This window comes from Bos taurus, chromosome 13 (assembly GCF_002263795.3).
Source record: "Bos taurus isolate L1 Dominette 01449 registration number 42190680 breed Hereford chromosome 13, ARS-UCD2.0, whole genome shotgun sequence".
NCBI classification, from domain to species: Eukaryota; Metazoa; Chordata; class Mammalia; order Artiodactyla; family Bovidae; genus Bos; species Bos taurus.
In genome coordinates, this window is record NC_037340.1 from 69,774,862 (window position 1) to 69,790,825 (window position 15,964).

General features: G+C 48.2%; 1 protein-coding gene, 1 long non-coding RNA gene and 1 other non-coding gene across 4 annotated transcripts in view; 1 reads left to right on the forward strand and 2 right to left on the reverse strand.

Annotated features, from left to right (window-relative positions):
- The window catches only part of TOP1 (DNA topoisomerase I), a 95,598-nt gene extending 89,883 nt beyond the window's left edge, over nucleotides 1-5,715 (forward strand). Inside the window, exons 19-21 of the mRNA NM_001206487.2 lie at nucleotides 2,974-3,068; nucleotides 3,287-3,436; nucleotides 4,431-5,715. Of these exons, the coding sequence (NP_001193416.1) occupies nucleotides 2,974-3,068; nucleotides 3,287-3,436; nucleotides 4,431-4,533 (348 nt within the window). The 3' untranslated portion in view covers nucleotides 4,534-5,715. The remainder of the gene's footprint in view (nucleotides 1-2,973; nucleotides 3,069-3,286; nucleotides 3,437-4,430) is intronic.
- Nucleotides 1,659-15,483, reverse strand: LOC132346963 (uncharacterized). 2 transcript variants are annotated; one of them, XR_009496999.1, is made up of 5 exons: nucleotides 15,309-15,483; nucleotides 14,088-14,227; nucleotides 11,557-11,651; nucleotides 6,805-6,900; nucleotides 1,659-3,600 (listed from the first exon to the last, which is right to left on the reverse strand). It is a non-coding gene; the product is annotated as an uncharacterized lncRNA (long non-coding RNA). The 2 variants fall into 2 exon arrangements; XR_009497000.1 differs by lacking the exon at nucleotides 11,557-11,651.
- LOC112449434 (U6 spliceosomal RNA) lies at nucleotides 9,124-9,227 on the reverse strand. Its single transcript, XR_003038003.1, has one exon. It is a non-coding gene; the product is annotated as a U6 spliceosomal RNA (small nuclear RNA).
- Nucleotides 15,484-15,964: the final 481 nt, after the last annotated feature.

Here is a 15,964-nt window from a genome sequence, read left to right on the forward strand (position 1 = left end):
CAATATTGGGTATTCATTGTCCAGTGAGTATTCTGACTTAAAAGCTAAATTTAATGTAGCCTGTTTGAAATACTGCTAATTATTGTCCTTCTACATGAGGATAATGGATACAAAGATAGTCTTCACAATTCCTTTCCACAGCCCAGAAATACAACTGTTTCCAAATTAGATTGTTTTAAATTGAAAGGATGATGAAACAATGATATTTAATTTCCCCTAATCCTAGCACAACTATTTTTATTTTTACACATTCCACATGAATCATATTTTTATATAGCTCATCGTCAAACATCTGTTGAATACTGGCTGTGTGCCAGAGCTGCTGCCCTAGAGGGAGAGACTGACATGCAAACAACGAGATGCTGTTCCTCTCTCCTTCCTCCAACTCTGCCTGGTACTGAGCTTTTAGGCTGCAAGGCACTCAGCATTTGATGATGATCATTTCTATGTTACCTACATAACTAATCCATTCTAATATATTAACCCACCATGAGAATTTGTAGCTATTTCACTACAAAGTAGATACATGGGTTACAAAGTAAACCAATCATCTTAAAATATATTTACCCAAAAGTCTGATATAGTAATAGACATGGTTTTACTAATAGGTGTGTCTAATAATTGTAAATGTCAAGGTAGTAATGAATATAAATGATACTTTGATTTCTGCAACAATTACAATATGAAAATATACATACTGTCTCTTGGTGATGAAGTCATAAGTATTACTGATAATACTATGTTTAGTTGCCCACATCCATAACTGAAGAAGAAATGATGAGTTTCAGCTGCTGCTGCTGCTGCTAAATCGCTTCAGTCATGTCCGACTCTGTGCAGCCCCATAGGCGGCAGCCCACCAGGCTCCCCCATCCCTGAGATTCTCCAGGCAAGAACACTGGAGTGGGTTGCCATTTCCTTCTCCAGTGCATGAAAGTGAAGTTGCTCAGTCGTGTTCGACTCTTAGCGACCCCATGAACTGCAGCCCACCAGGCTCCTCCATCCATGGGATTTTCCAGGCAAGAGTACTGGAGTGGGGTGCCATTGCCTTCTCCGAGTTTCAGCTAGGGCTTAATTAAACTACAGATTGCTTCTTTTTCATCTGTATTCACGAAATACTATATCTGGACAGCTGGAGTTCAAAAACTATGCTGTAGAGTGAGGCTGCATACATGTTTCCAGGCCCAGAGTGTTTTCCTTCTCTTGAAATTTCTTCCAGATACGTACCCAGGTGTAGTACTTATGGGTCAAAAGACACATACAACCTGCAGTTCATGCTTCACATGCCACCTGGCTTTGCTGAAGGAGTGCACACATCCACAGTACATAAGAATGTGTCCACAGACGTCTCAGATCCGTGGACTGTGACTGGCAGGCAGAGAGCCCGTCCAGGCTGTCCATCCTTGCACCTCTGTTAACAGTGGTCATGTGGTACCATTTACTCTCCTCAGGCTATCATTTCAAGCCAGAAATAAAAGCATGACTATTCAGGTGGTGTTTACCTAATTCAGGAGACCCATCCCTGGAGCATGAGGAGACCTTTTGTTGGTCTCACTCTGGAACCACTGTTTGGGCAGTCCAGGCTGCCTGCCAGACGAGCCCTCTAAGCCCAGGAACCCTCTCCTGTGTGCCCACAAAGCAAACACAAACACACACCGCTCTTTGCCAAGTGAATCAATGGGGTCTTTAATGCTTTGAGAGAATTCAACATAGCCTGCCAATTTAGTATTCACAGAAATGGTTAAAAGATTGTGGTTTGTTGCATTTCTAGCCTAAGAAGAATCTGGCTAGTGGTGTCTGTGACGCTTTTGTGGAGAGTCAGTTCCTTCAGTTTGACTTTGGACAACATAGATGTTGGAAGTAAGCCATTCGTAGTAAAATGCATTTAATGATTCTCTCACAATGATGGCCTCTGTTTCCAGTCTTGGGCTGTGTGTATAAATCTAACAGACAATGCCAGGCTGAGAGCAACAGCCCAGTGTATATGAGTCGGGCGTGCATTTATTCTGCAGAGGTTCCCCTGATCTTAGGGTTAGCACGGTGATAGCAGGTCAGGGTTTGCCTGCCCCAGCTGTGAGCTCACCACTCTAGGGCCCCAGCCCCACGGTGTTGCCTGCTGCTGTCCTCAAGTGGGAACTGAGAACGCAGAACTGGCGCTCTCAAGCAAGAGAGGCTGCGACTGTCATTTTCCCTTCCTCTAAAGACTGGGGCCCCAGGAGATTTCATTTGGAGAAAGAGCTCCATAGCTAAAAAGTTTTCAAATCTGCTTTGAATGATAACTATTTGAATTTCCTTTCTGTCTCAGCTTTCTCGCCTTTTAAAAAATGGAATGCCAGAGCCAGGCCATGCCACGTATTGGCTTGGAACAGATGAGGCTAAGTGGTTTGGCTTCCTGGGTACCTTTTAATTGCCATTTTCTAGTCCCTTGGGTATTCTCTTCAGTGCATCTTTTTTTTTTTTTTTCTGGAGGAATTAGCAGCTCTTCTCAGAGTGCTGGTAGAATCTGAGGAATGAGCTGAGCTCAGTAGATGTAGCGACTCTTGTCTCAGCTTCATAAACAGTATCTCCTGCAGGATTCTTGGGATGGAGGTGACAACCTGGCACAGGATCCATTTGATAAATAGCTTTCACCTGTCATCCTCTTCGCAGTATCTAAAACCAAAGTGTTTCCTGATTGAAAGATTAGCACCCACACTCCCAGTGCCAGTGGGTTCTTTCCCTGAGTTTCTGGATTAATGGGTCCCAGAGTCATTGCCATAAAACCTTCATTTCTTCAAGGGTGACTGAAGAATATAAACGGTCAAGTAGCACTGGAATTCAACACCCGCTGCATATCCACTCTGTGCCGTCATGAAGCCACCCCTGGGCGTTTTAACAAGAACAGCCTACTTGGTGAAGACATCTTCTCTTAAGGAATCCTGTTTTCTCTTTGGATTTATTTTATTCCTGAATTTACTGTTGTTCTTCCCTACCCAGATTGATGCGAAGAAGGAACAGCTAGCAGATGCCCGGAGAGACCTGAAAAGTGCTAAGGCTGATGCTAAAGTCCTGAAGGATGCAAAGACCAAGAAGTACGTGCCTGGTGTGATGCAAAGCTGGGAGTTGGATGAGAGGAAAAGTGTCACAGCATCAACCAGAGGTCCTAGCTTTCCTAGGGTTTCTGAGTAACATTCTAGAAATGTCTGGGCCTGTGGCTTTTCTGTTTTTACTGCCCCTGGGTGGCAGTGTGGGGATATGGTGCTCCTGTCCAGAGGCCAGGCCCAGTTCCTGATGACTTCCTTTCTTCCAGGGTTGTAGAGTCAAAGAAGAAGGCTGTCCAGAGGCTGGAGGAACAGCTGATGAAGCTCGAAGTTCAGGCCACAGACCGAGAGGAGAATAAACAGATTGCTTTGGGAACCTCTAAACTCAATTATTTGGACCCAAGGATCACCGTGGCTTGGTAAGCACCACGCCCTTCTTGAAGGCTACCTGCTGGCTTGGGAAGGGTGATGGGGCTCCAAGAGCATTGTCAGCTCTCACATGCAGTTCCTACATTGCACACTTAAGAGTGTCCTCTGTCTTCTGCTGTGCGCACTGCAAATGCATTGGGACATCCTGGGTGGTCTGAAATGGTCAATACTGTTACACCACTTGGGAGTATTATGTCTGCTAAGGCAGGTATGGTCCCCACCCCTAGTGGAACTTTAGGACAAAAATGGAGACTCTTAGTCCTTATTGAAGGAAAAATAAAATGAGCCCATCTACCTAAACTTTTAACTTCTCAATTTAAAAAAAAAATGTTTTTTTTTTTTTAAGTGAAGGAAAGAAGGTACAAATAAGGAGAAAATAAAAAAAAAAAAAAAGAATACAGATCTGAGCAACCTGTGCAAAGAGTTTGCATCATTGTTTGCTTGTTTCCCTGTAAACTACCCTCCCCAATAAAATAATATCCAAAATAAATGACTTTTTTTGGAAGATGCTTATTAGTTAACTTGAATTATTAGTTTCTGGGCTTAAGAGGAGCAGCCATTCCCTGTGGGCCAGGAGTTCCAGCCAGCTCTTATCCCCTTTATGTCCTGTCTGGTGCTGGAGGTTTGGTTGGCTTTGAGAGGCAATAGAGTATAATGGTGAAGAGCGTGGATTCTGGAGCCAGCGTGCTTGGATTCACTTTTCAGCTCCATGCTCACTAGCTACATGAGAATGAAACCAAATCACCTAACTTCTCAGTTTTTCTTCTGTACCTTTTTCATTTGTACACCTGCAATCGTACCTACTTTAGAATGTCAGGATTCAGTGAGTCAAGCACATGAAGCCCTAAGAACACATCTGGTACCTTATTAATTCTCCTCCTCACCAGATGGAACAGGAGAAGGCAGCACATCCAGGCCCCAACTCGGGTCTGGCCCACGTCTCCTGAGACACACTAACCCCCCTTCTCTCTCCCTTATTTGCAGGTGCAAGAAGTGGGGGGTCCCCATTGAGAAAATTTACAACAAAACCCAGCGGGAGAAGTTTGCCTGGGCCATTGACATGGCTGACGAGGACTACGAGTTCTAGCCAGTCTTGAGGGGCAAGAGTTCTGTGAAAAGGAACAGTGTGGTTTGGGAAAGATGGATAAACTGTGAGCCTCGCTTGCCCTCACACCCGAGGGAAAGAGGCAGCAAGTCTTAACTAACATCTTTGAGAAAAGATATTATAAGGGAGAGCTGAGCCAGTTGTCCTATGGACAACTTATTTAAAAATATTTCAGATATCAAAATTCTAGCTGTATGATTTGTTTTGAATTTTGTTTTTATTTTCAAGGGGTCAAGTGGATGGGAATTTGTCAGAGTTCTGCCAGGCAAATTCACTGTTTCACTGAAACATTTGGATTCTCTTAGCTACTGTATACGAAGTCCGATTATATTGGTGCGTTTTTACAGTTAGGGTTTTGCAATAACTTCTATATTTTAATAGAAATGAATTCCTAAACTCCCCTCTCCCCCATTTCAGGAATTTAAAATTAAGTAGAACAAAAACCCAACGCACCTGTTAGAGTTGTCACTATCTATTGTCATGGGAATCAATTTTCATTAAACTTGAAGCAGTCGTGACATCGGCAGTGTTTTGGTTCAGACACCTGTTCACAGAAAAGCATGATGGGAAAATATTTCCTGACTTGAGTGTTCCTTTTTAAATGTGAATTTTTATTTCTTTTTAATTATTTTAAAATATTTAAACCTTTTTCTTGATCTTAAAGATCGTGTAGATTGGGGCTGGGGAGGGATGAGGGGTGAGCGAGTCTAAGGATAATAAATAATCAGTGACTGAAACCATTTTCCCATCATTCTTTGTTCTGAGCATTCTCTATGCCCTTTCAGATACCCATCTTTTTCATTTAAAACCCCAGTCTTTCACTTGAAAGATTTTATTGTATAAAAGTTCCACAGGTAAAAAATTTAGAGGAAAATGAGTATTTGGTCAAAAAAAAAAAAAAAAAAGGAAAAATAATCAAGATTTTAGGGCTTTTATTTTTTCTTTTGTAATTGTGTAAAAAATGGAAAAAAAACACATAAAAAGCAGAATTTTAATGTGAAGACATTTTTTGCTATAATCATTAGTTTTAGAGGCATTGTTAGTTTAGCGTGTGTGCAGAGTCCATTTCCCACATCTTTCCTCAAGTATCTTCTATTTTTATCATGAATTCCCTTTTAATCAACTGTAGGTTATTTAAAATAAATTCCTACAACTTAACGGAAACTTGGTGTCTGCCTCTGTGTTAGCCCAGGGCCCCGGGCCAGAGTAGGGCTCCAGGGCTGGGCCTTGGTGTGAGATGTGGTCTGCCTGCTCCCGGCTGCAAGGGTGCCTCCCTTCCCAGGAGCTGGGGCTGCATCTGTCTTGCCACCGTGGGTGTGGGCTGAAGGGGAGGGAGCCAAAGTCCACATCCTTAGAAGAAGGCAGGCCCAGGAAGTGAGGGCGGGTACAGAAAAACTAGAACAGGTGCGGTGCAAGGACTATATTTGGAGCCTAGGGTAGGTTTATTGAGCAAAGTGGAACAAGTGTATTCGGGAAGCAGATTTTAGAACACTTCTGTGTGTGCTGGTGAGAAACAGTAGGGAGCTTCTTTGGGCCTACTTATGTGGCTAAGATACCGTCAGGATGGCGGGAATTAAGTCCTAAGCCAGTTAAAACACTGAATCCCAGAAGCTCTCTCCAGACAGACAAGAGATCCTGCTGATAGAGAGGGAGTGGTCTGGAACCACTTCTCGGTGCTCTAGTACCCGAGTCAGTCAGGATCCCTACAAAAGTTGTTCCTCCTTTCATCCTAGGTTACAGCTAAGTCTGCGATGAAGTTGAAAGATTAAGTCTCCTGGTCAAAAGGAGCAGGCGACAGGAAGGCCAGAGTGGTCAGAACCGGTCATTTAGCTAGCCTTAAGTCCTCTAGCCTGCCAGCTAGGAGTGTATTCTGGGAGGACAGCCATCTCCCTGATGGTCTCTGAACTTCTGGGCTGGGGATGGGCCGACTGCAGAGAATCCTGAAGGGTCCTTGGCAGCCTTTATTTCATCAGCCAGTGAAGGAGGCAGCATTCACCCCAGGGAATAAAGGAAGGTACGGAGCCACTATTGCCTTGGAGCAAGAGACCAAAGCCAAGTATTTTGAGTTCATTAGTTCTGGGGAAGCTATACCATGGAACATAAGGAATAGCAATAGAGAGGCTTGTCCACGAGCCCTATCAATGCACTTGAGCAGGACCTGTCACAACCAGGGGACAACCTTGGGTCACCACTGGAAACAGGACAGGAGGCCCTGCAGGCACATGTTACTGGTGAGCAGAAACCTGTGCCTACCTTTCCTGGCAAAGACCATTCTTCTGAGGGCAGGTGCAGAGCAACTAGATGCTGGTCAAGAACGGCTGTAGGACATCCTGGGTGGTTGCAGCAGGCCTGGGAAAGCAAGCCAGAGAATGGGAGAAGCTGACCTGACGACCACTGCGACAAAGGAAGAGGCCAGACAGAGGTGAGGGCCAGGTATGTATGCAGGGCCTCAAAGGATGCTTGAGCATGAAGTCAGGAGGACCACGCCCTGCTTCCTAGTCATCTGGCAGGCAGGTTCCCTCCTCCCACTTCCAGCCCTTAGGTCGGAGCGCAGGGTCTGCCCCACCCTCTCCTGTCTGGCCCTTCCGTGATGCTGGGGTCCAGCTGTGGGCAGAGGGAAACCGCTTCCATGTGCCACCCCAGCCAGAAAGCTAGTGCTGGCTTGGCCCCTTCCTCCCTCACCGCCACCCCCCATATCCTGTCAGCAGGTCCTGTCTGTTCTCCCTGTCAAGTCTACCTCGGGCCTCTGCCACGTTTTTTTTTTTTTTTTTTTTTTTTTAATAAAAAAAAGAAACCACAACTCCCAGCCCTTTTCAGCCACCACCCCCTCCCTCTCTCTCTTTCACAAACAAGCACCTGGAATGAGTCACCTCTACCACCCGGTCACTCCCCCACCAACTGCAACTAGCTTCTGCCCCATCTTGCTTCCAGTACCCTCTTCAACTCTGACCAGTCACCCAGGAATGAGCGACCAAACCACTAACCAGGCTCTGCTACTCCTGCATCTCAAACTCGCTGTGGCACCAGACACTTTTCAAAAATCGCTAGTGATACTTCACATGTCATAAAATCCACCCATTTCCAATGTACGGTGACTTCTAGTAACTACTGAGTGGTACAGCCATCAGCGTACGTCAGTTTTAGAACTTCGTCCCCTCCATAAGATCCCTCATGCCAGGGACAGTTAATCCCCATTCCTACCTCCAGCCTCCACGAATCTACCCTCTCTATATAGGTCTATCTTTTCCTGGACATCTCACATAAACAGGATCATTCCCTTAAAGCGCTCCTCTGGTTTCCATGGTGCCACCCTCTCCTGATTTTATCCCTCCGTCTCAGGCTGTGGCTTCTGTTACCTCCTTTATCAGGTCCTTAGCTGCTGCGGTTCTCTTCTCAGCCCAGCTGATTTCATTCACGCTTGAACGTGACGAGCCCCACATCTCTACCTCCAGCCTAGACCCTCTCCTGAGATCCAGACACACACTGCCACACCTTGGCGGGGATGTCCACGGCCTCTAAAACCATGTTCGGAACCTACCACCACCAGCCCACTGGGCTTGGTTTAGCATCTCAGGGAAAGGCACCACCATCCACTCTGTCTCCCAACTGGAACTGAGGGCAGTCATCATCCTTCACACCTTTCTCATATCTGGTAAATCACCAATTCTGATATCACCTTCTAAATACCACATACATCAAATACAGTATTTCCTCCATAGAAAACTTAAAAAAATTTTTTCTTTCTGAGAAAAGGAGTTTTACTTACATTTCAGTCTTTACAAAATCCCTCATATAATGGGTTGTTCTCTCAACTTGTTTTGAACCAAAAAGCACTTTTTGGAGAAAACACATTATCCTGAAATGACCTCAGTCAAACTAGTTTTGGACGATTGTAAGTAGTCCCCTGACAAAATCAGTAAACAAGGAAGCAAAGAAATTTACCACAGACTGGGCAATTATTTCTCACAATCCGAAGCACTGCACTTGAACAGGTTTCTTCAAGATCACTTTAAATAGCAATACGGTGTTGATATATGTTTTTAAAGAGTCTTTTAGAAAAACGCTGAAATATTTACAGATAACATTATAGAGCTAAGATTAGTGTCAAAATTATATGGAATGGGTTAGTGGGTCAAGTTTGACACGAAACAAGAGTGGCCAAGAGTTCCTAATTAAACTGGCTGATGAGTACATTTCACCGTGCTATCCTGTCTCTATATATATTTAAAATTTCTGTAATATTTTTAAAGCAATACAGTCTAAGTGGGGATTATGTCAATCATTGATATGTATCTACAGAAGAAATAAAAAGAAAGCTATTTAATGTTATACAGAAAATTAATTATGCTTAGGTTAAAATTTCCAGTTGACAGCATCACATACTGATTCAAAAAGTATTTCCTCTGCAGCAACAGGGATGAATCTCAAAAACATTATACTGAACACAGACCCAAGGGTACATACTCTGTGATTCTACTTACATGAAATTTTAGACCAGGTAAAACTAACCTTTAGTGACAGAAAGTAGACTTTGTGGTTGCCCACTGGGGGCAGGGGAGATCAACTTTTTTTTTTAATATGGAACGCTTCATGAATTTGCATGTCATCCTTGTGCGGGGGCCATGCTAATCTTTGTATTGCTCCAGTTTTCCTGTATGTGTTGCTGAGCTGACCATGAGACGGACTCTTAAAGGGCACCCAGAACACTGTTTAGGGTGATGGAAACGTCCTATGTCTTAACTGAGTGGGGTTACAGGTGGGTATACATTTGTCAAAGCTTTCCAAACTTTACACTTAAAATGGGTGCATTTTCTGTAGGGTATTCCTCAATAAAGCTGATTTGTAACGGCGAATTCCCTGGTGATCCAGTGGGCCACAACTACTGAGCCCACGTGCCCTGGAATCTGTGCTCCGCAACAAGAGAAGCCGCCGCAATGAGAAGCTTTCGCACCGCAACTAGAGTGTAGCTCCTGTTCATCGCCAAGTAGAGAAAGCCCACAGGCAGAAATGAAGACCCAGTGTAGCCGTAATTAATTAACTAAAAAAGTTTGAACATAATTATTGAAAAGGCCAGAGTGGGAAAAAAACCCTCATAAATTAATATATCATTTTAAATAATGTGTGACTTTAAATGTGGGAAATATGTAACTAAATAAACTGCTATCTGTGGACATCTGAATCATGTATCCCTAAAACTATTTATGCTGTCATGAGAGGCCCACATACCACAACAAAGAGCAGCCCCCACTCTCCGCAACAAGAGAAAGCCTGATGCAGCAAAGAAGAACCAGTGCAGCTAAAAACAATATATAAACAGATAATTTTAAGTTTTCTGTTATAGTTGCAAAAATGGCCACAAAACACGTGTGGTGACCTTATTTTGAAAACAAGTGATTGACAGTCTTGTATCTGGAGCAGAATACCTCTCACTTGGCTCTGCCCACAGCCACCAGCAGGTCTAATAAGGTCAGCTGTCCCTCCCTAGTGCTCCAAGGGCCCTTATCACACTGAAATGTCTTCTGCTGACAAACGTCTGTTGGCATTTCTCTCTGCTCTCCTGGAGCGGGAACTTGGTCTGATCCCTTCTGCTGTCTCACTGCTACAGGGATGTAGGAATGTGTGCTGGAAGGACAGAAAAGGTGGAAAAATAGCAGGTCCGACCTGGCCAGGGCCACAGTGGCTAGCTAGGGCCCCCTTCTCTGCCTGCAGAGAGGCAATTACAGTGTCTCTGGAGTCCAGCTCTCCTGCCTCGACATCTGGGTCCCAAGAGAGGGGCCATCAGCAGAGGGGAAGCAGGGTCTGCAGGGAGCACAGAGTCCTGGCCTGGTTTCCCCTCGAGTGATAGAAAACACGAGGCTCTTGGGCTGAGAGTATATCATGGGTGTGCAGGAGGATGAGATCTAAAAAGTGTGAGGCCCACTGACCAAGGTGGAGCCATGGATGGATACTGGGGACCAACGCTTAACAGCCAAGATGACAGGTTGAGGGATGGAGTTCAAGGTGCACCAAGGGGAGTACTCACTAAGCACCAGGTGCAGGCCTAGGTGCAGGCTGACTGAGAAGGGCTGGTCAGCCGCCTAACATAAGATACTACTAAGTGAAAGTTTAAAGAAGAGGGATAAAGTTTCATACGTGGATTAAATTAGATGCTGCAAGTATATAAATTTGCCTATCTTCAACTGTGGTAGAAGCTGTGCTTTATTTTCATACCTTCTATAGTCACTCAAGGCCATTACAGGGAGAATGAAAACTGGGTGGGGATTTGCTGTTAATCTGCGGAGAACATTCTCTACTATTTCAATCAAGTAAGTGTCCCCTTAAGAAACTACCCTTATCATTTAACCCCAGGAAAATCTTTATCCCCCAAGGAATCAGTTATCAGAATACGAAGTTTCTGCTTTGGATACCAGGAAGCTCAATTTGATTTTCAATCACATTTGATTTTCAATCACCGCAGCCGTGCTAACCCGTATTCACCAAATTACATTCCTCCTTCAGATAATAGCATATCCCATTTTTATGGTACCATATTTTTGATTTCTTAAGAAATGCTCGGAGTACTTAAGAATGAGAAGACATCTGTGGCAGACACAGGGATGTGCCGCTCAGATTCCCCTTTGAGGGAGCGCTTGTTGCTAGGAGACTATCAGCCCCCTAAGACCACCGTGGTTGCAGACATCTGAAGCCGCGCTCAGCCCAGGACAGGCCACGTTCAGTGGCTGGTGGAGGGACTGCAACAGAGCTCCCTGGGGGCAGGCTGAGGCTGCCACCAGACCTGTATCACAGCTCAACTTCTCCCAGTGCCCCCTCGCGTTTCCTTCCCTCCCTTCCACAGTGCTGATCCCAAGGACGTGTCCTGAAAAAACACCCTACACACTAACCTCTGTCACAGAGGCTTCCCAAAGAACCCAACCTGGAACAAGATGTAACCAAACAACTAAAAATAGAAAACACATCAGGTAAGGGTATTACGGAAAGGGTAAGAAAATAGTGAAATGTTCATACCTAGGTGGAAGGCAACGTCATGTGGACTCTGGATGGGCCTAAATCCCATCTCTGCTGCCTCTTAGCTTAATCTCTCTGGGCCTCAGTTTTTCCTTCTGTAAAATGAGGATAATAGAGTACTTATACTCAGACTTCCCCAGTGGTCTAGTGGTTAAGAACCCGCCTGCCAATGCAGGGAACGCGGGTTCTGTCCCTGGTCCAGGAAGATTCCACATGCTGCAGGGCAACTAGGCCTGTATGCTGCACCTACTGAGTGTAAGTGCTAGAGCCCTGTGCAGGACAACGAGAGAAGCCAGCAGGATGAGAAGTCCGTGCACCGCAGCCAGAGAGTAGCCTCTGCTCTCCGTAAGTAGAGAAAGTTCACATGCAACAATGAACACCCAGCCCGGCCATAAATAAGTTGTTCAAAAAAAAAAAAAAAAAAGTACTTATCTCAGGGCTGTCATGAAAAGTAAATGAGTCACCAGGGGTAAAGCAGTTCTATGGGGCTTACTATGTCAAGTGATGCTCTAAGTGTTTGGTAAGTAAACACCCATGGGGTCAGGCTCACAGAGCCAGAGGGGCAGCTGGGCTGGGACTCCACCTCCCCCCACAACTTCAGGCACAGGTACTGGTGTCGCCGGAGCATGCTGAAGCATGAGTGTTGACAGAAATAGGCTTGAGTGAGGCGAGCCTGGGTGATGTCATGGGCGTGTGCCTGGTGTGGGTGCTGGGCTGCGCCTCCCAGCCAGCGCAGCTGCAGGCACTGCCAGTAACACCCACGTCCCCATATATATATGCCGAGCTGGGGGAAGCCCATACCGGTCACACCCTCGGCTCGCCCTGCTTTTCCTGAGTCTCCTTGGGTGGAGGCAGGCACCTGAGGCCTGGGATGCCGGCTCAGAAGTCCCAGGAGGAAATGGGGCCCTGTTTCCTGATCGAGGGCCTGACAGCAGGCTGAAAACATGAGCTCCTGTTGGCAGGGATTGCTGGAGCCCCTGGAGGCCCGGCCCCAGAGGCAAAAGCAGAAGCCAGGAAGCCCGGGCTACATGTCGGGAAGCTCTCAGAAAATGGAGAAATGGAGATTTCTAAAAAGCATCACCGCCCACCAAGCTGTAAAGGCGACAGCACTTAGGAGGCCTCCTGGGAAAATGGATAAGGTCCGATGAGCAGGGAGGGGCCCAGCTAGCTCCCCTCCTGTCTTCCTGGCCTCACCAACCCCTCCACTCCACCTCCCCTCTCCGTGCTCCCTCTTAGTAAATTCTAGCCTTCTTTCCATTCCTAAACTTAACTAAGCTCTTTCTGGCCTCAGGGCCTTTGTATATGCTGTTACCTTGTTTAGAAAGGACTTTCCTCCAACCCACCCCTAATAATACAGCCAGCCATCTCCTCACATCCTTCCAGCCTCTGCTGAGTCCCACAGAGGTCTTCCTTGTCTACTAGATCTGAAGCAGGTCTCCCTAATGTGTTAGCTCATAGCCCTCTGTTTTTTTCCTCCATCACAATTGTTCCTACAAAACAGAGTGCTTACCTGTCTTAAATCTGTGAATTCCTTGGGGCCCAGTGCTGAGTTTCTCTTGTTCTTCCAACTCATGGCACTAACACTGAGCATAGGGAAGCTCAAGGCTGTAGACAGGGACAAGCACCACAGCAAGCCCCAGCAAGCCCAAGCCACACACTATGAGCGCTCAAGCTCTGCACTCACGCTTCCTGTGCCCAGGGCCAGCCATGCCAAGGGCCTCCCCTCACCCTTGCTGAGTAGCCAGCTAGCCTATGTGCCCACTGTCCACCGGCACCTAATGAAGCTAGAGGCTCCCCTGTGAGGAAGAAAATGCATGGTCAGATAGATTGGGGTTCAAATCCTCACTGGTTAATTATGTGGCCTTAAGGCAAGCCGCAGAACTTCTCTGAATCTGTTTCTCATCAGTAAACTGGGAACAATAATCCCTGATTAGAGTAATTATAAGGATCAGGTGTGACCACATGTTGCAACCCTTGTAATGCTGGGCCGGGCATTGGGTCAACTTTCATTCCCTCCCTCTTATTTCAAAGGCCTGCCACTAGGTGGCAGTCCATCTCAGCCACGCCACCTCCCCTTGGGTGACCACAGCCAACCAAGCACAAACAGCTGCCTCAACCTCAGGCTCAATCCTCAGGTCCTTGGGGGCTGCACTTGAGGTGATCAACACACATACACATGCTACCACTACAGCAAGACAAGTCAAAGGCAGTCCCCAGACATTAGTCATCAGCCAGCTGGGTGGCCTGCCTGAGCACATACTCTTATATACGTACTCACACATTCCTGGATGCCTGGATCTTTCCCTAATTTTTTTCTTTATCATTTTTTGGAGGTCGCAAAGAATTGGATACGACTTAAGTGATTAAACAACAACAGCACGTGGTATGTGAGATCTTAGTTCCCCGAACCAGGGATCAAATCTGTGCCTCCTGCATTGGAAGCATGGTGTCGTAACCACTGAAGTCACTTAACCAGGGAAGTCCTTGGATCTTTCTCTAGCATCAGCTGGGTGCCCTGCTGGGCCTCTTACCTCTACAATGCAGTACGCTGTCCTGCTTTGTCTGGCTCAACATCCGTCAGACAGGCTCTACTGTGACTGAAGGTGTCTTTAGTTTGGGCGGTGTTCTGTGACGGGGCAATTAGACTGCCCGGGGTGCGTCTAGGGAGTGGCTGCAGCAACACAAAGAGTACAGATTAATCGAATAACCACCAAAAGAACTTGTGCCTGGAGAATGGAATGAAAGGGAGGTGGTGAGAGATGAAGTGGGAAAAGAAAGGGGTCAGACCATGCCGGACCTGCTGGGCCAGGTAGGGGATTTTGTGTGCCATGGGAAGTTCTGGATGATTTGAGCCTGGAGGTAGGGAGTCAGGATTTAATTTCATTTTGAAGACCAGAGCATAGGGGCTTCCCTAGTGGTCCAATGGCTAAGACTGCACTCCCAACACAGGGGGCCTGGGTTCGATCCCTGGTCAGGGAACTAGATCCCACAACCCCCAACTAAAAGATTCTGAATGCTGCAACTAGGACCCGGTACAGCCAAATTTAAAAAATACAAACAAACTAGAGCATAGGGAATACATGCAGGCAAAACCAAGGAGGGTAAACAGTCTGGAAGAGAGAAGATGGGCCTTGAGGTTGTGGGCAGAGCAGAGACATGGGAAGGCACAGGGAATGGGACTTGATGGAGTGCTGTGGGGTTGAGGGAGAGAGAGGAACCAAGGCTGTCTCCAACGGTTTTAGCCCGAGCAACTAACCAGAGGCATGTTCTGAGAAACTGAAGACCACGGGAGAGGCAATTTGAGGAGGGATGTGAGATGTCTGTGCTACGTCGGGTCGTGGAACAGGTAACGGGATGCAAGGGGGGGATACAGCTTCGGCGCTCGGGTGCCTGAATTTGGCAGGGGGCGGGGGGCAGTGACGCCGACAGAGGGGTCAGGCCGCCTTGGGAACTGACCCAGGACCCACCCCGGAGGAAGAGAAGCTGCTGAGGTGTCGAAAGGCAGCGGCCAGAGACCGAGGAGGAAAACAGGGATAGAGTCAGCCAGGGAAAACGAAAGCTCGGGAGAGCATCTGCAGGAATGGTGCTGAGCCATAGGGCCTGAGACCCCGTCCTTGCGTGGAGACTTGCGGCGTGGGGGTTCGAAGGGTATGGCCAGGCCAAGACCACTGGTGGGCTCGCAGGGGATGCTCAGGCCTGTGGGCTACTCCGAATAACGGGACTCCCCCCCCCCGCCACACACACACACACACCCGCGAGGCCACTTCGGCCGCAGGGCCGGGAAGATAGTGGGTCCGACGGTCAAAGGCACTGCCGGCGGGGTCGCCCCCGGCTGCCCCGGGGAAGGGAGGGGGGAGAGGCGGGACAGGCAGGCTGTCCGTCAGAGCCTGCCGACCAATCACCGGGTGTTCCCGCCCCCGCCCCGCCCCGGAGAGGGCGCGCGGAGGACTCGCCTCCTCCACCGCCGCCGCCGCCACCGCCGCCGCCGCCGCCGGTGTGAGGCGGCCCGGCTTGGCCTGGTTCCCTCAGCCAGGCAGCCCTCCCAGGTACCGGGTTTGGCCGGCGGGCCTCGGGAGGCGCCCCGGGCCTACACTTCTTTTCCCGGTGGCCGCGCGGGCGGCGCCCCACGAGCGGGCTTCGGAAGGAGCCGCCGCGGCCGGGCCTGTGCGGGACGGTGGGCTGGGCAGCCGCCTGTGCGCGCGCGACAGACGGCCGGGCCGGCGCGAGGCTGCCGCGCGTGACGGGACCGGCCGTGGCAGCCGGGCTGTGTCCGGGGCGGCGCGAAGAGGCCCCGCGGGGCCGTGGGCCCGGCTGGCGGACAGCGGGCGGCGCGCGCGCGCGCCCCGACGCGGGGCCTGCCCGGGGGGTCGCGGGGCGCAGGCGCAGCGGGCGGGGGTCCTCCCCACGG